The sequence below is a fragment of the Schistocerca piceifrons genome, chromosome 5 (genome assembly GCF_021461385.2).
Source record: "Schistocerca piceifrons isolate TAMUIC-IGC-003096 chromosome 5, iqSchPice1.1, whole genome shotgun sequence".
Classification (NCBI taxonomy): Eukaryota; Metazoa; Arthropoda; class Insecta; order Orthoptera; family Acrididae; genus Schistocerca; species Schistocerca piceifrons.
The window spans coordinates 669,689,335-669,715,653 of record NC_060142.1 but is presented as its reverse complement, the minus strand read 5'-3'; the positions used below and the strand labels follow the sequence as shown (position 1 = coordinate 669,715,653).

The 26,319-nt window shown below is 40.9% G+C and overlaps 1 protein-coding gene across 1 annotated transcript in view; it reads right to left on the bottom strand.

The window, feature by feature from the left end:
- LOC124799190 (protein madd-4-like) overlaps window positions 1-26,319 on the bottom strand; it is a 571,457-nt gene that overhangs the window by 206,748 nt on the left and 338,390 nt on the right. The window contains exons 11-12 of the mRNA XM_047262725.1: window positions 20,626-20,789; window positions 8,988-9,328 (exon numbers count right to left, since the gene is read on the bottom strand). Of these exons, the coding sequence (XP_047118681.1) occupies window positions 8,988-9,328; window positions 20,626-20,789 (505 nt within the window). The remainder of the gene's footprint in view (window positions 1-8,987; window positions 9,329-20,625; window positions 20,790-26,319) is intronic.

Below are 26,319 nucleotides of genomic sequence, written 5' to 3'. Positions count from 1 at the left end.
CCGCTCTAGACATATATACTCAGAAATTTATTTCTCGAGTGATGGTTTATGTTCCGTATCAACGGACTTCTTTTGGCAAAGAATGTTCTCTTTGCTTGTTCTGGTTGCCTCTGATGTCTATCTTGATTCATCTGTTATACATCATTTTGTAATTAACATAAAAGAATTCCTTCACTTCGTCATCAATTTTGATGTAAAGTTAGCCACTAACTGAATATCTGCTGCTCCTCAGTACTTTCCTCTTTCATTGGTTTACTTTGAATCAATATTCTGAATACAGTAGTCTGTTCATTTCATTCAATAAGTCCTGTAAATCTTCCACATTTTCTTAGGGGATAGCAATATCATACACTGATGAGCCAAACACAATATGACCACCTGCTAAATAGCATGTTGCTCCACCACTGGAACATAATACAGCAGTGACTTTTCATGACATGGATTCAACAAGACCTTGGTTGGTTTCTGGAGGTATGTGGCACCAGATGTCTATATACTTGTCACTTAGTTCCCATAAACTATGTGCCACTGGTACATGGGCATGGAGCTTGTGCCTGTTAGCATCACAGATTTGTTCCACCATGTTCAGACCAGGTGAATTTGGTGGCTGTAACATCAATGCCAGTTCATTATCATGTTATTTAAACCACTGTAGCATGATTCTAGCCTTGACTCAAACCTGTGGAAGAAATCATCACTGTTGGAGAGGACAGCAAGCAAAAGGGATACAAGTGGTCCACAATAATGTTCACACAGTCCACAGCTATCAGCTATCACAGTGTCTTCAATTACTACCACACGTACCATGGAACCTCCCCCCCCCCCCCCCCCCCCCCACAATAACATCATATTGCCACCACCAGTCTGCGCTCACTACATGATGCACATGTTTCGAGCACACATTCACCTGGATGACAGTGTATCCGGATATGACCATTGACCTGGTGTAGTAACAGAAATGACTGATCCAACTATCCAACTAGGCAATAGATTTCCATTGAACCACAGTCCAATCTTGATGATCCCATGCTCACTGCAATTTTAACTGACAGTGTCATTTGCTGTGGAGCCACATGTTCAACACTGTACATTGAATGGTGTGCTCTGAAAGACTTGTGCCTGCACCAGCATTGTATGCTCTTTCCCAGGCTCCAGGCCATAGAATCTGCTCTTTCTGAATCAATGGATTTCCCTATTGTGGACTGTATCATTTGCTGAACTGGTTCCTCATTTGTCTCTGTTCTACTTATATTTATTTTTTACCATGTCATCTGCCCACAATACCACCAAGTGATGTCCAGTCTCTCAGTGGGCGTTGGTCATAATTTATCTGAGGATTTGAAACATCTTGTCTCACTTTACATTGTCAAACATTTTTTTTAGGCTGACAAACCCTATGAAAGTGCCTTGACTTTTCTTCTATTACCTATAATTTCTTCACACTTACTTTTGTTATCTGTATCTGATTGTCCAACATCTGTGATTACCTGTTTTACGGATGCCCATTCTCCATCAACTGCAGAACATACTGTGATATTCATTATCACACTATTTACAGCCTCAGGTAACTATGAATACACTTCGTCACTCCTCAATACACCAGTATCCCACTTCCTTTTAAACTGATGCTTCCTGGTAATTCTCTTAAATTTCAGCCTACTCTTCATCATTACTAAATTATGATCTGAGTCTATATTTGCACAGGAGTATGCCTTAAAATTCAATACCAAATTTTGGATTCTCTGTCTAACTATGATGTAATCTCACAGTTATAGAAGGAGAAAATGGTAAAGGTCTGAGAATAGCATTTCTAATGAATCCAAATAAAGTGACAACATGCCCTGGATACAAATGAAATGTGTCACATATTTATGGCTTACTCTACCAACTTTTCCCTGAAATTTCCAGTTTTTTTCAAGCTGAATTTCAAAATTTCTATGAACCACTTTTTTGTATGCAAGAGCAAGTTTTTCTTTACAATCTTTCACAACTGCAAATGAAACTTTTTGAGCTACACAGTAGCTTGTTAGTCATTATTTGAAGTTCAGCTAGAATTAAAAACAAATTATATACAAAACTCCAGATATAATGTTTACAGTGATACTTAGAGAATCAAACCGGTGAAAAAATAAAGTTGCAGCACATTTGGCTAAAAGAAGGGATTGGCTGATAGGTCACATCCAATGAACTTCTTCACCTTTGCTTACATGACTCCACAAGTGCCTGTTTCTGAAGCGGAACCTCAGAGTGGTTTGTCACAAATTGACTCAGTACATTTATTTTCATGAATGAATAGTTCAGGTCCTCCCTGAGTTTCTCAGAATTATCCATGTCTTTCAGAATTATCCAAGATTTCCCTAACTTTACCCACAAATTCATTTTACCTCAGAGTTATTTCTGATTTTCCAGGTAAGTTATCCTGTGTGAGCCTGTAAAGTAAAGATAACACAGCAAAATATGTAAAATACGGGAAAAGCAACCACTAACCTATAGAGGACTGGTGTGTGGCACAGAAAAATGTTAAAAAATTAGCTCTTGGGCTCTTACTCTTCTTCTGGTAAGAGTACGTGCATTCACATACACTATCACACAGACACACAAACATACATGCTTGCAATAACAGCAAGACTGGTTGTTGAACATGTCACAGACAGGCACAACAAAAAAGGACACCAGAAATATTTTCAGCTTTTGGACAAAGTCTTTCTTCAACAGTAGCACTCTCACAAATTTACACAACAACTCACACATACAGGGTCACTGTCTTTGGGCACTAAGGCCCAGCTGCAACTGCATCTGATGTGAGTAGCAATATAGCTGGGGTCGGTAGTGAGGGTAAGGAGGAGGCATTGGGTGGGGAGGGGGAAGTATAGCTGGGAAGGGCTGAGGAAGATACTTTTGCACTCTGTGGGAGTGTAGAAGGACAAGGTGAGGACAGATAGGGCTGCTAGGAGCAGCATCGGGAGGCTGTGCAAAGGGGAAGGGACGGGTGGGGTGGTGGGGGAAGGGGCGGGAGGGGGGGGGGTGGCGAGGAGGGAGAGAAAATGGGGGAAGAAAAGAAGTAGAAAAGATCTGGACTACCACTCACTTGGAAATCCCAAATTTGTACCTGCCAAATTCCGGGCTGAAATCATTGCCCTCCAGGAAAAGAAAAAAAAAAAAAAAAGAAAAAAAAAAGAAAAAAAACTGCATTTCCTCATGGGCACCAAACCCTGCCTTGCAGACTTGCTACATTTAGCACGCCCTCCAAAACTCCCTCCCATCACCCTACAGAGTCCATAGCCTCAACAGTCCCATAACACAGTTACTGGGCTGTCCTCCAAAAGCCACAGAACTATAAAAGTATCAGTCCTTTCCAAAGACCTTACCTTTTGCTCTAATCCAAAATTCAGTCACCTGGCTTGTTAAGGACTTTCTCTCTTTCTCTCGGTCCCTACAGTGGAAACACTATTTCACCATTATCCCTACCAATCAGACTCTATCCAAAACCAATATTGAATGTTGCCTGACTCAGTTTATTTCTCCATCCAACCATGACCCACTCTCTCAGCCTCCAAATCCCCTCTTGCTAACATTCCACAATTTTAATCTCAAACCTTGCCTCACCATCATTCCGAAAATGGCTTAACATGGGAACCAAGCTCAGATCCACAAAAGAAACAAAAATCCACCACCTAAAAACTGATTCTGCTTGTATAATTCTACTTCCAACAAAGGCTCTACCACTATAGTCATGAACCGCAGGGATTACCTGGTGGAATGATTTCATCAACTGTTAACCTCTATGATTATGAACTGCAGGCATTACCTGGTGAAATGACTCTGCCAGCGGTCAGATATGTCCACCTACAAACTATTCCACATTGAACCCATTCCAGAAATCCACCAGGTTCTCCCGTCCCAGTTCAAATCCTTAGATCCACCCCGGAACCATTGCCCTGAGTCTCTCTCTCTCTCTCTCTCTCTCTCTCTCTCTCTCTCTCTCTCTCTCTCTCTCAGTCCATAAACTCAACCACCTCGGAACCACCATTGTGGTTGATTCCTACGGTCCCACAGAGGGAATTGCTGCTCTTGAGAACCCACCCTTCAGTCTACCCATAACTTATTCTCCTATATAAAAGACACCAACTATTTCCTCCACTGACTCTCCATAGTTCCTGTTCCTTTACGACCTGATGCTCATCACTGCCAATGTCATCTCCATCTATGCTAACATCTTCAATGCCCATGGCCTTGCCGCTGCTGAACACTCCCTCTCCCAACCCTCAGCAGACTAAAAGTCTACAACCTCTTTCCTGGTCATCATGAGCAACTACATCCCTGTGGCAACCGTGATGCAAAAAAACAAGAACAGATCAGATATGCTCACAGTCAGTACAAGCTAACTGCATCAGGTATCCACTGTTGTGCACACTTACTAATAGGCAAAATTCTGGCAACACATGTCACATACGCAGGTGCAGGTTAGTAAAAAGTAACAGACAATGTGAGCTGGGCTACAGTACTGTGCAGACACTTATTCAGGGGGCTAATTCTGTAAGCCACAGATCATGTAGGTCGAGCTCCGCACCAATGCATTCAGAAGTTTGTTTGGCACTCTCCGTTCATATTCATTTCCGTTTCATCACATCTGCAAAGTGCACGGCACTCCCATGATTGTGATGAAAGTTAACTTTGTTTCAGTCACACATCCATTATTCTCCAGCTGTCATGCAATCAGTCGACACACTCTTCACTGAGGGGCATCTATACACTTCGCGACAGTGTTGATATGGAACTATTGTTCAAACATGTTTACAACTTTAGCCAGGTAATAGACACTACAATCAGAATTTATTTTATGAAGTGTTCATTTACTCATTTGTGCTGAATAAATTAGTTTAAAGCAAGCATGTACTTTATGGGTTCCTGTCACCAGTCCATCACTATAACCTACATTCTGAACTTAGTGCATGGGAGAGACAGTGAAACTGGCTCACCGCACAATTGACATGTAAATGGTGATACATACTCATTCCACTTCTCCTTGAAGTCACACTTACAAACAAATCCATAGTTCAGCAATGGACACCAGCAGGGTACCATCCTCTGTTGTTCTATTCATGGGCCGTCTCAAGGAATCCTTCCTCATCACCCAGAATCCCCAATCCGTCACCTGGTTCAGATTCATTGATGACATCTTCATGATCGGGACTGAGGATGAAGACATCCTATCCAAACTCCTCCAGAACCTAAACAACTCCCACCATGCTCTCCACCTAGTCCTCTGCAACCCAACAAGCCACTTTCTTTGATGTTGACTTCTACCTCAAGGATGGTTACATCAGTATCTCTTTTTACTTCAAACCTACCAACCACCAACAATTCCTCCACTTCGACAGATGCCACTCATTCTGCACCAAGGAGTCCCTTGCATAAAGCCCCTCTCCAAAGATGCCAAGTGTCTCACTGAGATCTTCATAGACCCAAATTACCCTCCCAACCTTGTCCAGAAGCAAATCCCTCTTCCGTTGTCTCTCCAGTTGTCTACCACCTCCCATGTGCCCACTGTCTGGCCACAAAGGAGCGCTCCCATCATGACTCAGTACCACCCATGACTGGAATAACTGCGCAACACACTGTGCCAGGGTTTCAACAGCCTCTCATAATGCCCTGAAAACAGGAATATCCCTCCCATGCTGATATTCCATTGTTCACCAAACCTTGCAATTACTTTGTACAACCCTACTCCCAATCCCTTGCCTCATAGTTCATATCCCTGGAACACACCTAGCTCCAAGACCTATCCCAAAAATCCTCCCACCACCACCTACAGCAATCTGATGACAGGCATCTCCTCTCTCATCACTGGGAAGTTTACCTGTGAAAGCAGTCCTGTGATCTATAAACTAAACCTTAAACACTGTGTCATAGTCAATGTGGGCATGACTACAACCAAGCTGTCTGTCTGCATGAATGGACACCACCAAACTGTGGCCAAGAGACAGCTGAACCACCACATTACTGAAAGTATTGCCCATCATGAGTTGCTTAATTTTAATGAGTGCTTCACAGCCTGTGTCATCTGGATTCTTCCCAAAAAAACTACTTTTCCAGAATGAAATTTTCACTCTGCAGCAGAGTGTGCATGCTGATTTGAAACTTCCTGACAGATTAAAACTGTGTGCCGAACCGAGACTAGAACTCGGAATGTTTGCCTCTCACAGGGAAATGCTCCACCAACTGAGCTACCCAAGCACAACTCACGACTTCACCACAATTTTACTTCTGACAGTACTTTGTGTCCTACCTTCCAAATTTCACAGAAGTTCTCCTGGTAGAAGCGAAATTGTGGGGACAGGTCATGAGTCATACTTGGGTAGCTCAGTTGGTAGAGCACTTGCCTGAGAAAGGCAAAGGTCCCGGGTCAAGTCTCAGTCTGGGCACACAGTTGGCAAAGGTCCTGAGTCGAGTCTCAGTCTGGCACAGTTTGAATCTGCCAGGAAGTTTCAAATCAGCACACACTCTGCTGCAGAGTGAAAATTTCATTCTGGAAACATCCCCCAGCCTGCGGCTAACCCATGTCTCCACAATATACTTTCTTCCGGTATTTACTAGTCCTGCAAGTTTGGCAGAACTTCTGTGAAGTTTGGAAGGTAGGAGATGAGGTATTGGCAGAAGTAAAACTGTGGGGATGGGTTGTGAGTCATGCTTGGGTAGCTCAGTTGGTAGAGCAATTGCCCATGAAAGGCAAAGATCCCGAGTTTGAGTCTCAGTTTGGCATACAGTTTTAATCTGCCAGGAAGTTTCAAAACTTCTTTTTCTGAACCGAAAGTGTGGCAACCTTCCCTACAACGTAATTTTGTCCCTGTAACCTCCCTGGGCACAACCTTCATTATCTCCTGTCCTCCTCCTGCCTATCCCCTTCCCGCTCCCATTCCAGGAATCACATGGCTTTTATCCTGCCAATGTACCCACAAGTCCTTTCCTCACCTTCTTCCATCCATTCCTCCCCCTCACTACCCATCACAGCTAGAGTGCTGCTCATTTCACATGCAGTCGTAGTCATAGTCATACCTTAGTGCCTGGAGACAGTGGTCATGTGTGTGTGTGGGTGCTGCTCCTGCAGGATGAGTTTGTTTGAAAACTGAAAATATTTCTAGTGTTCTCTTTCATTGTGCTTGTTTGTGACACAACACCTCCTCTATGTGCTCAGAAGCAATCCTTCGTTTCCATGTAGATGTCAATTTGAATCCATATTTTAGTGAAAATAAGTAACCTTATCAACCACAGAAATGAATAATAAGCATAATACTAATGAAGAGACACAGCCATTTTGCATGCAGTCAAATGGATAATGAACTGAAATGAGTAAGGAAGCTTGATGATCTTGTTTCTTTTTTTTTTTCTTTTTTTTTCCCCATCAGTATGTAATTAAGATGTGAAACATGTATATGAAACAACTACCACATCTCAGTACATATGTCTGCTCATGATGTTGCTAGTAACAATGCATCTTATGCAGCTGAATTGTTAGAGGACCATGAAGATAAGAAGATAAAAGAAATTATGGTGCATACTGAGGCATAAGACAGTCATTTTTCCTTGCTCTATTCGCAAGTGGGACAGGAAAGGAAATAAATGACCATTACTGGTACAGAGTACCCTCTGCCGTGCACTGCACAGTGGCTTGCAGAGTATGTATGTAGATGTAGATTGTTTTAAATTTTGTGATCAGAGTTTTATAACCTTTGTAACATCACTTGCTGGTATATGCTGTTGTGAATGACAGTTTTATATATGTGGTAGATTTAATAAAATTCTGAAAAATTATGAGATTTATGTAATCAGACAATGGAAAATCCAGGATGGAATGTACCAGAGAAGGAAAGTTGCTACTCACCATATAGTGGAGATGCTGAAATGAATCGCGATAGGCACAACAAAAAGATCGGAGTCCGGTCACTAACATCACCTATACAATCAAAGGCAGGGCTACCTGTGAAACCAGTCATGTGATTTACAAGCTAAGCTGCAACCACTGTGCTGCATTCTATGTAGGCATGACAACCAACAAGCTGTCTGTCAGTATGAATGGCCACCAACAAACTGTGGCCAAAAAACAAGTGGACCAACTTGTAGCGGAACATGCTGCCAAACACGATATCCCTCATCTCAATGACTGCTTCACAGCCTGTGCCACATGGATCCTTCCCACCAACGCCAGCTTTTCTGAATTGTGCAAATGGGAACTTTCCCTGCAATACATCCTACATTCCTGTAACCCTACTGGCCTCAACCTTCATTAGTCACTGTCCTCACCCATCCAGCCCCTCACTGTTCCCATTCTAGCACTACACAGCCGTCATTTCACCACCACACCCAGTCTTTTAATTTCTTTTTATTTCTCTCCTTTCTGCTACTTATCCCTCCTCCTCCACACCTTCTCTCCTGCCCTCTGTCTAAAGTACAACACGTCACTGTCCGCTACTCCCACCATACTATACCTCCCCCTCCCCACCCCAGCCTCCTCCTTACTCCCACCCAGTTGCCACTCCCATTATGCACTGGTGCTGCTGCTCGCAGTGTGGTTTCAGCTCTCTGCAGATGTGTGTGTGTGTGTGTGTGTGTGTGTGTGTGTGTGTGTGTGTGTGTGTGAGTGCGCGCGCGCGCGTGTGTGTGTGTGTGTGTGTGTGTGTGCGCGCGCGTGTGTATGTGTGTCTACTGCTGACAAAGACCTTTATGGCCGAAAGCTATAATTGTGTTAATCTTTTTGTTGTGCCTATTGCGACTCAGCATCTCCGCTATATGGTAAGTAGCAACTTTCCTTCTCTGGTATTGAGATTTATGTAAATTTTGTTTGTTAATTCAGCCAAACACCACAGTAAGAGACAGGTAGATTATAAAATGCAAATGAGTTTATAACTTTTTTTTAAAAAAAATATGAAAGTTTGTCATAATGCATATGAGAGAAAATTACATAGATTACAACCAAGAAGCTTACTCACCTTAGACCACGGTTTTGTGTGCCACTTCACTGGGCAGTCTAAGACATTGCAGTATTGCCTGTCTGGAGGAGGTGGTTGTGGACACATGTTGTTAGGCACTATCACAGTGTTTCCTCCACCTCTTGTGACTTCATGTATGCACATAACTTCTCTTGTCCTTATTCCAATGCCACATGGCTTTGAACAAGGCTGAAAGTCAGAATAGTTCCACCGTGGAGGACAAGGGTGATCATTACATGTTCGTATCAGTACTTCCGGTCTGGTTTCTTTGTCACACAAATACGGACTCACTGTCTTTTGGTTGTTGTCTTGTACACAGGATATCAAGGATTCTTGGACACCTGGGAAAATACAGAGATGACAACAAAAACTATCAAAAGACTTTTTGTGAAAAATACTTACAAAATATGCCAAAACAAGGTAAATTATAAACCTCAGTAAAGTCTCCTTGAAAATCAAAGTTTTTTCTTTTAATTAGTATTTTAACATACGTATTATACATTAAAACAAAACTGTATATTAAAACAAAAATATTCTGTTGTGTTATATGATATTAATAACTAGAACTTTCCTCTATCTCCATATTAAAGATGACAATGACAATACCCCTGCTTTCTTCTAAGCTATTCTCAAATGGAAAAGGAACAGTTGCCTATCTTACAGAATTAAAGCACTTATAACATATAGACTGCAGTGGCCACATTAAAAACAAATTGTAAACTATATTAATGATAACTCAATAATGTAGGAAAAGACAGATTGCTACTTACACAAAGAAGACAGTAAAGTTCAGACAGGCATAAGGAAAAGACACTTACACAAAGCTTTTGGCCACAGCCTTCATCAGTGAAAGAGAGACATACAGCATTCACACAAATAAGCAAGCACACCTCATTCACACGTGGTGACTGCCAGGGTAGGAAGAGAGATGAATGCTGTCTGGTGGAGTGTGCAGGGACTAGACTGCCAACAGGTGCAGTGTCAGGAGGTTGAGGCAGGAAAGTGGGAAAAAAGTAGCAAGAAAGGAGAGGACCAGGGAGATACAAGCAGATGCGTTGGCAGACAGCTGCAAATAAAAAGGGTGGGAAATGAGGAGATGATAAGATAGAGGGTGTGGGGGTACGTTACTGTAGGTTGAGGCTGGGAGAATTACAGGAGTGGAGAATGTGTTGCAAGGATAACTCCTATTTGAACAGTTCAGAAAAGCCACCAATCACTAACAGTACCTGCATTTTGACAGCTGTCATCCATTTCACACCAAAAAATCTCTCACATTCAGCCTGGCCACCCAGTGACAGCATATCTGCGGTGACAAAAACTCCTCTACTCAGTATGCTGAGGGTCTCACCAAGGACTTCACAGACAGGCTCTACCCCCAGACCTAGTCAGCAAATAGATCTCCCATGCCATTTCCCCTCATATCCCCAATACTTGTACCATCCCCAAGAACCAGCCAATAGTGTCCCCTTCATCATCCAGTACCATCCTAGACTGGAACAACTGAACAACATCCTTCACCAGGGCTTTGATTACCTATCATCATGCTCTGAAATGAGTGACTGTCTATGCGAGATACTTCTCACCCCTTCTAAAGGCGTGTTCTGACTCCCACACAACCTCCACAATATCCTAGTCCTCCCTATGCCACTCCCAGTCTCAACCCCTTGCCTCAAGGATCATACGCATGTGGAAGATCCAGATGAAATACCTGACCAATCCACCCACACAGCACTTCCTATTCCAGTCCAGTCACAGGTTTATCCTATCCCAGAATGCACCAGGCCACCTGTGGAAGCAGCACATCATTTACCACCTCTGTTGCCAACCAGCCACTGCCAACCTGGGGTCCAGAGCAAAATAACACACTTGATTTCAATGGTTGCTTCACTACTTGAGCCATCTGGATCCTTCCCTCCCCCACCAGCTTTCCTGAACTGCGAAGATGGGAGTTATCCTTAAACACATTCTCTGCTCCTGTAATTATCCCGGCCTCAACCTATGATAACATACTGTACCCACACCCTCCAATCAACAACTTCCACCCCCTCTGTCCTATCATCTCCTCATTTCCCACCCTGTTTATTAGAAGCCCTATGCCAATGCATCTGCCCGTCTTTCCCTGCACCTCCCCTTTTTTGCTCCTTTTTCCCCACCTCTCTGCCCCACAATCACCTTACGTTGCACCTGTTGGCACCCTAGTCCTTGCACACTCCACCAGCTAGCTTTCACCTCTTTTCCCTCCCATACACTACGAACCCTTCCCCTTTCCTGCCTCCTCCTGACTGCGGCTTGTATCCCACATGATAGTTGCATTCCAGACTGAAATTGTAAGTGTCTTTTAATTGCGCCTGTCTGCAACTTGATGTGTCTTCTTCACAGTAAGTAGCAATCTGTCTTTTCCTACACTATTGATATTCCTACCTGGAGCTTCCATTGTTTAATGATAACTCAGGTAATTAAAAACATTTACGTATTGGTGCACAGCTTTGAAATTCACAAATTAAAAAAAAAATCAGTATTACGAAAAGGAGAGACTCACCATATAGTGGAGATGCTGATTGCAGATAGGTATAGCAAAAAGACTGCCAAAAAGTAAGTTTTTAGCCAAAAATGCCTTCATCTGAATTAGACAAAATACATACACACTCACGCAAACACAACTCACACACACATAAACACAGTCTCTGGCTGCAGAGGCCAGACTGGAAGCAGCAGTGCCTGATGGGAGAAGCAATGCAGATGGTGGGGTTAAAGAGGCTGGGGTGGGGAGGGGGAGGGGTAGCAGAGTAGGGGAGGGAGGTGGTAAAGTGCAGCTTGTTGGAGCATTAAGTGATGAGGTGGAGTGAATGTAGAGCAAATAGGTGCCGTCAGGAGGAGAGTGGAGAAGTGGTTGGGGGTGGGGGCAGTGGAAAAGGAGAAAAGTAGAAAGGCTGTGGGTCCATTAGTGGACTAGAGACCATGTATTGCTGGGATGAGAACAGGAAAGGGGATACGTGGTAACGGACAATGACTAATGAAAGTTGAGACCAGGAGGGTTACGGGAACATAGGACATATTGCAGGGAGAGTACCCACCTGTGCAACTCAGAAAAGCTGGTGTCGGTAGGTTCGGTGGATGGCAGTATACCACTGTGGAAGTGTTGGGAAGGATACTCCACATTTCAGTGCACCATGAGAAACCCTGGCAGAGAATGTGATTCAGTTGCTCCAGTCTTGGGTGGCATGGAGTCATGAGGGGAACACTCCTCTGTGGCAGGAAAATGGGACTTTGGATGGGGAAGGGGGTGACTAGAGAGACAAGGTATGGTAGATCTGGTCCTGTACAAGGTTTGGAGGATAATTACTGTCTGTAAAGGCCTCAGTGAGACCTTTGGTATATTTTGAGAAGGACTGTCTGACACTACAGATGCAATGGCCACAGGTGGCTAGGATGTATGGAAGGGGTGACAGCTGTCAAAGTGGAGATATTGCTGGTGGTTGGTAGGTTTGGTGTAGATGGAGGTACTGATGTAAGCATCTTTGAGGTGGAGATCAGCATTGAGGAAGGTGGTTTGTTGGGCTGAGGAGCACCAGGTGAAGCGAATGAGGGAGAAGGTGCGAGGTTCTGGTGGAATGTGGATGGGGTGTCCTCATGCTCACTCCACATCACAAAGATGTCATCAGTGAATCTGAACTATGTGAAAGATTTGAGACTAGGGGTAGTTAGAAGGAATTCCACCAGATGGCCTATGAATAGGTTGGCACAGGATGGTGCCATGTGGGTGCCCATGGCCATACCCTGGGTTTGTTTGTATGTGATGACTTCATGTTGTTGTGTCCCAGGTACAAACTACCAGATGGAAAGTCAGAATGAATTACAACTTAGAAAATTTATTCTGAGAATGAGGTGAAACATAACTCAGAGTAATCACTCATACTGAGGTCCTTAGCCAAAGTTCATCTCCCATAAACACTAACACAGTAACTACATCACACCTGAGAGGAAACCTGCTCCGTACTCCAGGAGGCCCACCAGATGACCCCCTTCTGGGCCGCAATGATGCAACTTAATTACGTGGGGCTGCATCCTGATTGGCTCCATTGACTCCAGTGGTATGTCTGCTGCTTGTGGTGCCCCCACTACGAGCACTTTGAAGTATGCAGTGCTGCTGCCACTGAAGCATTGACACAAGGTGCTCAAGAAGGCAGTGGCCACATCTTATGTGCGGCGACCGCGCTAAACAAATGCGCAACACAACACCTACCTACAAGCTAAGCTGCAACCTCTGCACTGCATTCTATGTGGGCATGGCAACCAACAAACTGTCTGTCCACATGAACAGCCACTGACAAACAGTGGTCAAGAAAAAGCTGGACTGTCCAGTTGCTGAGCACACTGCTCAACACAACATTCATTGTTTTAATGACTATTCTGCAGGCTGTGCCACCTGGATCCTTCCTACTAACACTAGTTTTACAGAACTGTGCAGATGGGAACTCTCCCTGCAATGTATCCTACATTCTCATAACCTTCCTAGCCTCAACCTTTGTTAGTTATTGTCCTACACCCATCTATCCCCTCACCTATTACCACCCCAACATTACACAGCCCTCTGTTCCACTAACGAAGCCACAGTCTTTTTACTTCTATCCTTTCCCACTTGCCCCCCCCCCCCCTCCATCTAGCTGCCCTACCCATCTGTGTGTGAGCCGTGTCTGCTTTAGCATGTGTGTGTGTGTGTGTGTGTGTGTGTGTGTGTGTGTGTGTGTTGTCTAATACGGATGAAGGTCTTTTTGGCCATGGGCTTACTTCTCTGACAGTAATTTTGTTGACCCTATCTGCAGCTCAACATCTCCACTATATGGCGAGCAACAATCTATCCTTTTCATAATACTGGCATTATTCCATCCTGCATTTTCATTGTTTAAAAAGTATCAGAGTTTTACAAACTGTGCAAAAGTATTAACACCACTCAAAAAGATTAAGTACAGGACTTATTAAAAGACAGTACAAAAGATCACGAAGGTTTGTCCTTCTATTAAGTAGTTGTCATGAGAGGGAAATGTTAAAATGATGAGCCAGCATTAAGGGATGAACTTAGGATTATATTACAACACCCTAAGTACAGCACTCACAGGTTACGGTCAAGGTGTTGTCTTCTGTAATGAAAGTGTTTAAATGACAAAATATATGAATTTTTTCTAATTAATTGTTTTTATTTTTGAAGTCAGCCACCTTTCTCATTTTTGACTTGCTTAGTATAATAACTTTTTTTTAACCTCCATTTTTTCATTATTATTGCAAATTTAGAAAGTACACTGACAGAAATGGAAAGTGTTGTACCATGAAGCACCAGTCCAATATTTATCTAGCTTTATAGAGATGTTCATCATACAAACAAATAAAAAATGGTAAATGAATAAACTTTCATTTCATTTGGAGCTAATGTTGATCATTAACCTCAATATGAGGTATGACTGCCACAGACACAAATATATTCTTGTAATTATGTGAATTGAATTGGGGAAAATGGAAAATTTTTGGCACACCTTGACTAACAGAAGGGATTCATTGATGCATCTGAAGTATCAAGGAATTCCCGATTTGGTAATGGAGGGAAATGTGAGGGGTAAAATTTGTGAAGGGAGACCAAGGCTGGTTCAAATGGACACAGGTTATAGTAGTTATTCAGAGACAAAGAGGTCTGCACAGAATAGACTAAGGTGGAGAGCTGGATCAAACTGGTCCTCTGAATGAAGACCATGACAAGAACAATAATAATAACGGTTTTCAAGCAAACAGGCTCTGAATGTCATCTTGATGAATTTTTAGCCATGACTAAACCACACGCTGCGGCATTTCATGAAGACTGCTAGCTGGAGATTGCTATAAAAGTGTATATCTCAAGAATAACTGCTTCCTGTACTTTCCATCAGTTCATCTACAGACTCATTGGTATCAACCATATCACCACAAACATAAATCAGACTATTCCACCATCTTTTGGGTGTGATTATTTCTTCACACAATATTTTGGTTGATAACTACACAGCCATTTCCAAAGTGAGTCAATGACAGAATTAAAACCACTTGACACAATACTGTGGAGTAAATGTATGGGCATCAGGGATAAGACTGTCAGAAACAAGGGTGTTAGTCACAGACAAAACTTTATGCATCAAAGAACCACACAACTGAACCTTTTTTCCCCTCTGTAACTCTGTGGCCTTTAGGAAGACTGTGTAACCTGGTAGGCACAGATCTGTATCCCTCCAGTCTGTTGGTAACATCCCTGGGTAGAGAGCTGGATTTCAGAAGTGAAGCAATTGTTTCATGTCTGCATTCTCAAAGGAATTATTTTTCTGAGTCCTCGCTGCCTGGCATTCCATCATGTGCCATCTATTTTAATAATTAACCACATAAATCATAAGCTTCATGAATTTGCTGACTTGGTGCTTGCTGTGTTATATGCTTAGACACGTAAAGTTTTATCTAATGCTCTTGTTGCTGACAGTTGTATCTCTGAACAAATGCATTTTCTCCACAGTACTGTATCTAGTAGTTTTAATTCTGTCATCAACTGATCTTGAAGACAGCTCTACAGTTATCAGCAGAAATATCAAAAGCAGCAATAATACCATCTTGACTGCACACCCAAAAGATGATGGAATATTCTATCTGCCAGAAAAACTTCAAGAAATACAAGAAATGAGAATTGCTACTGAGCACCACAGTATGCTACCCAATATCCCAGCTGACTCTAGCTCTACACCAAGTAAATCTGTGGTTTGGTGCCAGCAATAAACAACAGTTTGTAACTCAAAATCTCAAACTAATTTTCAGTAATCTGTTCCTGATGATTTGTGGTGACACTCAGCCTGTAAACTTTGGCCAGATTTCAGCTGTTGTCATCCAGCTACGAAAGATTTTAATAAGTGATGCAACACTTTTTTTTCTCAGCCAATACCATGAAAATCAGTGTGGGTTTAGGCCTCTTAGAGGTTGTCAGGACCAGATCTTTAGCTTACGGCAAATAATGGAGAAGTGTTATGAGTGGAACAGGGAATTGTATCTATGATTTATAGATCTAGAAAAGGCATATGACCGGGTTCCTAGGAGGAAGTTATTGTCTGTTCTACAAGATTATGGAATAGGAGGCAAACTTTTGCAAGCAATTAAAGGTCTTTACATGGATAGTCAGGCAGCAGTTAGAGTTGACGGTAAATTGAGTTCATGGTTCAGAGTAGTTTCAGGGGTAAGACAAGGCTGCAACCTGTCTCCACTGTTGTTCATATTATTTATGGATCATATGTTGAAAACAATAGACTGGCAGGGTGAAATTAAGATATGTGAACACAAAATAAGCAGTCTTGCATATGCGGATGACTTAGTTGTGATGGCAGATTCGATTGAAAGTTTGCAAAGTAATATTTCAGAGCTAGATCAGAAATGTGACTATGGTATGAAGACTAGCATCTCCAAAACGAAAGTAATGTCAGTGGGAAAGAAATATAAACGGATTGAGTGCCAAATAGGAGGAACAAAGTTAGAACAGGTGGACGGTTTCAAGTACTTAGGATGCATATTCTCACAGGATGGCAACATAGTGAAAGAACTGGAAGCGAGGTGTAGCAAAGCTAATGCAGTGAGTGCTCAGCTACGATCTACTCTCTTCTGCAAGAAGGAAGTCAGTACCAAGACTAAGTTATCTGTGCACCGTTCAATCTTTCGACCAACTTTGTTGTATGGGAGCGAAAGCTGGGTGGATTCAGGTTACCTTATCAATAAGGCTGAGGTTACGGATATGAAAGTAGCTAGGATGATTGCAGGTACTAGTAGATGGGAACAATGGCAGGAGGGTGTCCACAATGAGGAAATCAAAGAAAAACTGGGAATGAACTCTATAGATGTAGCAGTCAGGGCGAACAGGCTTAGATGGTGGGGTCATGTTACACGCATGGGAGAAGCAAGGTTACCCAAGAGACTCATGGGTTCAGCAGTAGAGGGTAGGAGGAGTCGGGGCAGACCGAGGAGAAGGTACCTGGATCCGGTTAAGAATGATTTTGAAGTAATCGGTTTAACATCAGAAGAGGCACCAATGTTAGCACTGAATAGGGGATCGTGGAGGAACTGTATAAGGGGGGCTATGCTCCAGACTGAACGCTGAAAGGCATACTCAGTCTTAAATGATGATGATGATGATGATGATGATGATGATGATGATACCAGTCAAAAAAAATCTGGAATTTGAAATATTTCAGTTTTAGCCCCTATAGTTCCATGAAGTTCAGATAAATGACAGCGCAATGTGTAGCCTTCAAAATGGAATCTGTAACAGAAGTGGATTCCAGGGAGATGGCTGTCACTGAGTTTCTTTTGGCAGAAAACCAGAGCATCACAGACATTCATAGGCATTTGCAGAATGTCTGTGGAGACCTGGGAGAGAACAGAAGCATGTTAAGTCATTGAGCAAGACATCTGTCATCATCACAACAAGGCTGCGCAAACCTGGCCGATCTTCCAAGTGCCAACTGACCACACACAGTTGTGACTCCAGCAATAATCAAACAGCTCACTGCTCAACTGGACATCTCTGCTGGCAGTGCTGACACACTTGTACACCAGATTGAGTACTCAGAAGTGTGTACCTGAATCTTGCACCTTCCGACATCCAACTCTTTGGCCCAATGGAATATGCACTCCACTGGAAGCAGTACACAGATGATGGGGAGGTTATTGATGTAGCAAGACTTTAGTGCTGACTTCGAGTTGTAGATTGGTACCATGCGGCCATGCAGGCATATGGGCTCTCCCAGTAAGGTGGCATGAGGCCATTGCAATGAACGGAGATTATGTTGGAAAATAGGATTTTGTACCCAAAAGAGTGGGAAGTAATGTGGTGTATTGGAATCCTGAATAAAACCAAATTGCTTTCAGAAAAAAATTGTTGTGTTATTTATTGAATGCCCCTCATATTTATCAAGGTAAGGGAAATGATCCTACAATATTTTCATGATATAGTCTTTCTGGACAGTCCACGGCTACTTTTCTTGTCATACTTTTGTCTTGAGTCTGTCTTCTCTCCCCTTCATGACAATCCCTTCCATCTTCATATATGAAATACTTCTCTTTGAACAGAAAAACTCACATCTGTTTGAAGGAAATACATTCACACATGCCTATGAAACTAGACATAAATTGAAATACATTCTACCTTGTCACCGACTCACACTATATGAAAATACTCCACATTACATGGCTCTGAAGATCAGAAATAAGATAAGGTCAATATTTCGGAAATCCACATTGGAGACCATTGGCACATACCTAAAAAGCAAATGTTATTATAGTCTAGAAGAATTTCTAAATGAATAAAAAGCAATGTTATAGTTTAGAATAATTTATAAATAGGAATAGGGAGTAAAGATGCAAGTACAAATGGTATACTTTCGAAGCCATGTAGATACAAAGTATACACGTTCACTGTATATTCATGTTTATATATAGAATTATATGGCGGTTTGTATCCCATTCAGTACATCCATACTTCATATAGGAGTGTGAAGGCTATAGTAATGATTCAATGAGTTATGAAAAGATTTAAAATATAATGTTGTATTTTTATTATAATAAGCAATGTATGTATGACGTATTTCCTGCAGTATATAAAATACTGTAACAACTTAGGTTAAAGACTGATGAGTCACCAATGTTCTCAATCGAATGATTGTATAAAAACATGTTATGTGACAACAAAGTATCTTATCTTATCTTATCTTATCTCATTCTGCTGCCACTGCACTATGGCCAACTATCTGTGTGATCTGTTGGTATGATGTTCCCATGTCTCTGATCCCAATGATTTGAACTTTCTCTGAAAGATGTTGATAAGCTTCAAGCTCATATCCTTTGACGATACTGTGTTGCAATCTACACGTGAAAAGTTACAGTAACATTAGACACATTGAACAGCCACTGTGTACTCTCATCATTCATTGCCTCTATGAATAGCTCATTTATGCAGTGAAAATGAGCTTGCAGAAGCATGAAATTTTAGTCAAAATATACTGCAGGCATGGAAATACTGGAGTATCAGTTTGGTATCATTTGGCCTATATGTTCTTATGGTGTAACACTTTCCATTCCTGTCAGTGTATGTTCTGCATGTGTTTTTCACTGTCAGCTATTAAGGTATAATCATCCACAAATCTTAAGCAGTGTAGGAGAACTTTTTTCATTTTAACTGCAGGTGTTTTTTCTTCCTCACAGCATTTTCTACAAAGAGGTTAAATATGTATGATGATAATGAACATCCCTGTCTAACATATTTTCTAATTTTTGCTTTATGTTACTCTCCATTAATCTCTATTCTAAACTTTTTTTTTAACATGTTTGATTTAGTTCTTCTACCTTTCTAAACTAAGTGTGCATTTTTAACATCATGGAAAATCTACTCCAGATAATGTATCATACAGATTTATAAAGAGGTATTTCAGTATTTGTAGTCCATAAAATTTCGGGCATGCAACCGCGCAAATAAAATTCCCTCCACTGATATTTCAGCTGCGTATCGTCCAGCCATACTCAGAATGAGTCACAAGACTGACGACAAGATGCCAAGTGCGGCCTTATATGCTCCACCACAGTGGTACTACACATGCGGATCACAGATGCTGGTCGGAGGCAGAGAAATACGTTTATACATGCGCCGCCTGTGCTGAGGCTGTACAGACATTCAATTCCCTTATCGATGTATGATTGGCGGCGGTGATGCCATGACAACTTCTATGCAGTTTAATTACCCCAAGAGCTGGATTCCATGCTTTGTCCAAATAAAAACCATTATCTCTATTTATTAAATTATTGGCTAATCTAATCTCTACAGCTTCCTTGAAGACAGAAGAGGTGGATGTTAAAATCTTCACATCACTGTAATTCATGGAATGCCCTGTATCAATACAATGTTCGGCCACAGCTGACTTGTTGGCTGTAATAAGCGTGTGTATCTTCGATACTCTGCACACCTCTCATGAACAGTGCTTATTGTTTGACCTATGTCAGACTTCTCACAATTTCCGCAAAGAATCTGATACACACCAGCTTTACGAAGCTGTAAATCATCCTTCACAGAGCCGAGTAAAGCTGCAATCTTTGTGGGGGGCCGGAAGATCCCCTTTGACAGTGTATCTCAAGAATATGACCTATCTTTGAGGAAAGAGAACCCACATAGGGCAAAAAAGCACTAGATCTGAAGGAATTACTATCTTCTTCCCCATCACATACCTGCATTTTAGGTTTTGCATTGAATGCTCTATGAATTTGTTGTGGAGAAAATCCATTTGATTTAAAAATGCTCTTTTTGCAAATTGTCTTTATTGGATATACAGTGCGCCCGATGCACTAAGGTTTTAAGGACACCTATGGTCTGTGATAGGTGATGGCAGCTACTGGCATGAAGATATAGATTTGTGTGTGTTGGTTTGCGATACACGACATGTCGCGGCACTTCAGTTGGAGCTGTCCCAAAATTTGCAAGGTTGGTTCACTTTGTTAAGAACGTTGCAGTAAATAGAATTTTACATAGGGTTGGTTCTGCTATTGTCAGAGAAAGAATTTGTTTTACTCATCAGAAGTTGGACATTGTAGCCTTTATCAGTACCTCCTAAGCAGGAAGCGCTGCAGTGAGTGAAGCCTTGTGACTTCCACGAATATGGCCCAGACGATCCAGGAGCAACCTTCACTTTTATGTCTGGATCTCCATGGGAGATGTGAGATGTCGAAGCTGGGTCCCTCTGTGTGCCATCTCGAAGTGTATCATTCATGCTGCGGGGAACCAGTATACAAGAAAAATATAAAAAAGATAAATAGCATCCATATATGCAATGAATATTCTCTCTTTTTGTACAAATTTAGCATGAAAGAAAACTAGGAACAAACTAAACATATGTTACAACACCAATTCCAGAAAGAGCCTGACGTTCAAAAAGAAAAACAATTGAATATCATTATAGTGTTAGTAATATTTACATACTATATTATTTTTGAGACTGGAAATTAATTGTTCACAGGTAACTGTATTACAATTTTTAACAAATGGTGCAGTATGGAAATTTATTGAAGGATGTACAAAATCAAAAAGTTTTAACTCTTAGGCCCACTGTAAGAATTGGCAGAGAATTATAACAACAACTTGAAGAAAATCACATAACTTCCAAGGGTATTCTACATTTTTGGTATCTCCTGGACAGTAATGACTGTCGAAATAAATGAGAAGTGCTTTGGCAATAACCTGTCTGAAGAAGTCAGTTACTTGCATAAATTTAAGTCATTGTGATGTTTCATTCAAAGCATTAATGCATTTATGAGAAAACCATATAGGCAATTATCTTTCCTGTCAGCACCTCTGTAAAAAAGGAGGTAAGGGTATACTAGGTAATATTGTAATCAATTTTTAAGATCATTATCTATGCTTAAACAGACCACTATATTTCTTAAATGCATTAATGCATTTATGAAAAAACTATAGAGGCAATTATCTTTCCTGTCAGCACCTCTGTAAAAAAGTAGGTAAGGGTATACTTGGTAATATTGTAATTAATTTTTAAGATCATTATCTATGCTTGAACAGACCACTATATTTCATTAATTCATTTATTTACCCAGTTCCATTGACTCCATTATGCAGAAAATTATTCTGGAATGTAGAAAAAGCCAAAGGGAAGCAGCAGTTAGAATCCAAGTTTAATAGTTAACTACTGATATTGTTCGACTGCTACAAACTAGCTGCACTTACTGTAGCTATTGCTCAGTTAATATCAACATGATCATATTGATAGTTACCATTCAACAAAGCTGAATGTAAAATTCCCCTTTATTGATTAAAATGTTCAATGGCACTGAAAATAAGTACTTAGTTCAATAAACTGTAAAATAAATGTGTGAAACAGGGCTTGCTCAGTAAATATCATGAACATAATATTGTTGGGCTATAAGCTAAAACTAAGCATCCTCTTGAAACAATGGTAAAAAAAATTTCCTACTCCCTTTCAGGCAGTGCTGGGAATCACATACAAAGTCATCTTCTACATGTTTCGCATCAGAGCCCTCCTTTTCGAAGATACACTATCCCTGGAAGAGTATGTCCCACTAATGGCAGAGAATGTTGTAATGGGTTCAGGCATTGAATCCTGGTGTTGCATGTCCATTCTATCCATTTCTTGCAACATTCTCAGCAGGTGTGGATCCAATGTTCAGTTCTGAAGGAAGGGGAGTCACAGTTTGCTACTGTCTCCCCCTCCCCTGCTACCCCCTCCCCACCCCCTTTCCTGCAATCATAAATTGCCATCACCCTTACTGTGCCACTGATGCCTGTGGCTTTAATAGCAATGTTAAAACATACAAAATGTTTTAATATAGTAATAATAATAATAGTTTATTTAGGTTAGTCCTTACTATATGTAAAAAATTGTAATATGTAGAAATATAGCATCTGGAAAGCATTCATCTGAAAATTTGAGAAGGACATTCATCAGACAATTAATTTAAGAACTGTAATAGCAATATATTCTGACAACTTTGACATTATCATAAGTTATACAATATAAGACTGAAGAGTGCACTAACCATTATTAGTGTTTCAAAAAGCAGTATGGCTTGTAACTGGGCAGCAGACTAGGGCTATGTGAGTGTGTAATTGAGGGGAATATTGTTTCTTACTGTCATTCCGGGCACTTCAGGGTAGTCACTCCCCTTACTTTCCATTCTATTGGAGGGTCTCTATATTTCTTTATTTCCTTATTCAGTTGCCTGTGCTCTGCTAATACTACCTGTAGACTCACAAAGTGTGTTGGGTTTGTTATTGACACCAGATACTGTCAGCCTGTGAATATATGCCATTGTGTGGCTGGAATGTTGTTAGTCAGGCCTCAAGGCAACCATGTGGCAGACACTCATATGAGGAAATGAGACATATCCTGCGTTAAATGCAGCTGGTAATTTCTATAACTCCTCATCATTTATGAGAGCCTTAATTTTCATGCTGCTTTACTCTCCAAAATTAGGTTGTGAAGTTTGGAAATCAATGCATGTAAAAATGTAATTTTTTTATTGTGATTCTTCCTTTGTTCCACTCACAAATAGAGCCAGTCTGCTTCAAATCCCAGTTCTCTAAATTTTCTCAATAGTGTTCCTAGAAAAGAACATTGTCTTTCTACCAGGGATTCCCACTTGACTTCACGAACTATCTCCATAACACTCCCATGCTGATTGACCCTACAGCTGGCACATCTAGGAGCCTGCTTCAGAATTCCTTCGTTGTCTTCCCTTAACCCACCCAACTTGATGGGGATCCCAAACTCTCAAGCTATACTTGAGGATGGCTCACACTTCACAGATGAACCACACTTTCCTAAAATTCTCCCAATAAACCAAAGTTGACCATTTGCCTTCCCTAATACCACCCTTACGTGCTTGTTTCATTTTATGTCACTTTGCAGTGTTACACCCAGACATCTCATTGATGCGACCGTGTTGAGCAGTACGCTACTAATGCTGTATTTGAACATTACAGGATTGTTTTGCCTACATATCTGCATTAACTTATATTTTATATCTAAAAACAAAGATGATGTGACTTACCAAAAGAAAGTGCTGGCAGGTCAATAGACACACAAACAAACAGAAACATACACACAAAATTCAAGCTTTCACAACCAACGGTTGCTTTGTCAGGAAAGAGGGAAGGAGAAGGAAAGACAAAAGGATGTGGGTTTTAAGGGAGAAGGTAAGGAGTCATTCCAATCCCGGGAGCGGAAAGACTCATCTTAGGGGGAAAAAAGGACAGATATACACTCGCACACACACAGATATCCATTCACACATATATATTTTTTTACATTTACAGACTGCTGTCATTCACCACACTAATTAGAAATTTTAGCTAAGTTGTCTTCTATCCTCTTACAGTCACTCAATGATGACACTTTCCCATACACCACAGCTACAGACTGCTGCACGCCCTTTCCATCAGATAATTTATGTATACAGAAAACAACAGCAGTGCTACCACACTTCCCTAGGGCACTGCTGATGATACCCTTGTCACTGATGAACACTCGCCATCAAGGACAACATACTAGGTTTTATTACTCAAGAAGTTTTTGAGACACTTACATATCTAGGAACCTACTTCATATATTCGTACCTTCATGAACAGTCTGCTATATGCACAGTGGGGCACTATTTCCAACATTTTCCAGAAATCTTGGAATACAGAATCTGACTGTTGCTCCTCATCCCTGGTTCAAGGGATATCATGTGAGAAAAGAGCAAGCTGTGTTTCGCATGAACAGTGCTTTCTAAATCCATGCTCAACTGTGGACAGAAGCTCCTCTGTCTCAATAAAATTCTTTATATTCAAAATGAGAAAATAACTTCAATTTCTATTATTTACCCCATTCCCTTAAATGGCACAAAATGCATATACTATATTTATAGATTTATTTATTCCTATTCAAGAATTCATCTATGGTATAGGAGTTGTCAAGGAGATATTATTTCAGTTTATTTTTGAAGCTATTACTGCTGTCTGTCAGAGATTTTATTTCGTCTGGTAATTTGTCGAATTTTTTTTACAGCAGCATATTTTATCCCTTTTCTGTGCCAAAGATAGGTTAAGTAAAGGATAGTGTAAGTCTTTCTTTTTTCTGGTATTATAATCATGAATGTCGCTGTTGTTTTTAAACTGGTCCATGTTGTTGAGAACAAATTTCATTAGTGAGTAAATGTACTGTGAGGCTGTTGTTAGAATTTCCAAATGCCTACAAGATGTGTGACTATGAACCCCACACATTATTCTAACCACTTTCTTTTGAGCAGTGAATACTTTTTGTCTAAATGTTGAGTTACTCCAAAATATTATTCCATATGACATCAGAGAGTTAAAGTATGCAAAGTATGTTAGCTTACTAATTTCTATATCCTCAAAATTGGCAATTATTCTGATTGCAAAAATTACTAAAACTAATCACTTTAGATGATCCAAAATATGAATTTTCCAATTAAGATTCTCATCTATGTGTACACCCAAGAACTTAGTATGCTCTACCCTGTCTACTGTGTTATATTTATTGAAGGAACTGTACCTTTTGCAGCAGAAAATTGGATGTACTGTGTTTTTTCAAAGTTTAGAGCAAGCCCATTTGCAGAAAACCAATTAATGACTTTTCCAAAGACCTTATTTGTATCATTTTCAATTGGAGTTTCTTTTACTGGATTAATAATGATGCTTGTATTATCAGCAAACAGACTGTCAGTTCAGCTTCCTGTTTCAGATAGAAAGGGAGGTTGTTCACATATATCAAGAACAGAAGGGGACCCATGATTGAACCCTGTGGAACACCTAATATAATTTCACCCCAGTTAGATGAAGTGGCAAACTTATTAAAATCACTTGATCCCTATAAGGAAATTTTTTGCTACCTGTTCTGTAGGTACGACTTAAACCACTCATATGCTATTTCATTTATGCCATAGAACTGTAATTTCTGTAACATAATGTCATGGTTCACACAATCAAATGCTTTGGACAAGTCACAGAAAATTCCTATTGGTGACATTTTACTATTTAAAGACTCTATTACGCGGACAGTGAAACTGTATATTGCTGTCTCAGTGGAACAGCATTAACTAGTAAACAAGGGCTCTAAAATGCATACCTTAAAAGCGACCAACACTTTTTTCAGTAGAGGAGATGTGTCTCAGAGTAACGATGATGAACAAGTGCTCATAGCCCTTAAGTTGTATTTGTTAGAGGACACGTTTACAGGGCTTCTTTTCTTTTTTGGTCCATACTATCACATCTCAAAATATGGAAAGCAAAGAGCTTGCAGTGGAAGAGATTTGTTTCACAGTACTGAAAATGAAGAAGTGCTCACAGCTCTTAAGGTATGCATTTTAGAGCCCATGTTTACTAGACTTTTTTGCTTTGAATAATCATTCCTGTCCAATCACCAAATATTGACAATTCCATTAGGGACACCCTAACAGCTCAAGTTCTTTGTATCAGAATGGTAAGCACAGTACAGAGACGCACTAGATGGTGGAAACTCCTAGTATTTAGAAACAAATACAAGGAAAGAAAAAAAAACCTAGACATAATAAGAATGATGGTGAACTTGATTTTTCAATATTGCCACCTGGGGATGGCATATTTGCAGTGACAAGAACTCCCCTCGACCTAGTCTGCAAACAGATTTCCTGCGCCATTTCCCTGCACATCCCCAATTCTCTCACCAACCCCAAGAGCCAGCCAAAACAGAGTGTTACCTAAGTCACCCAATACCACCCCAGAGTG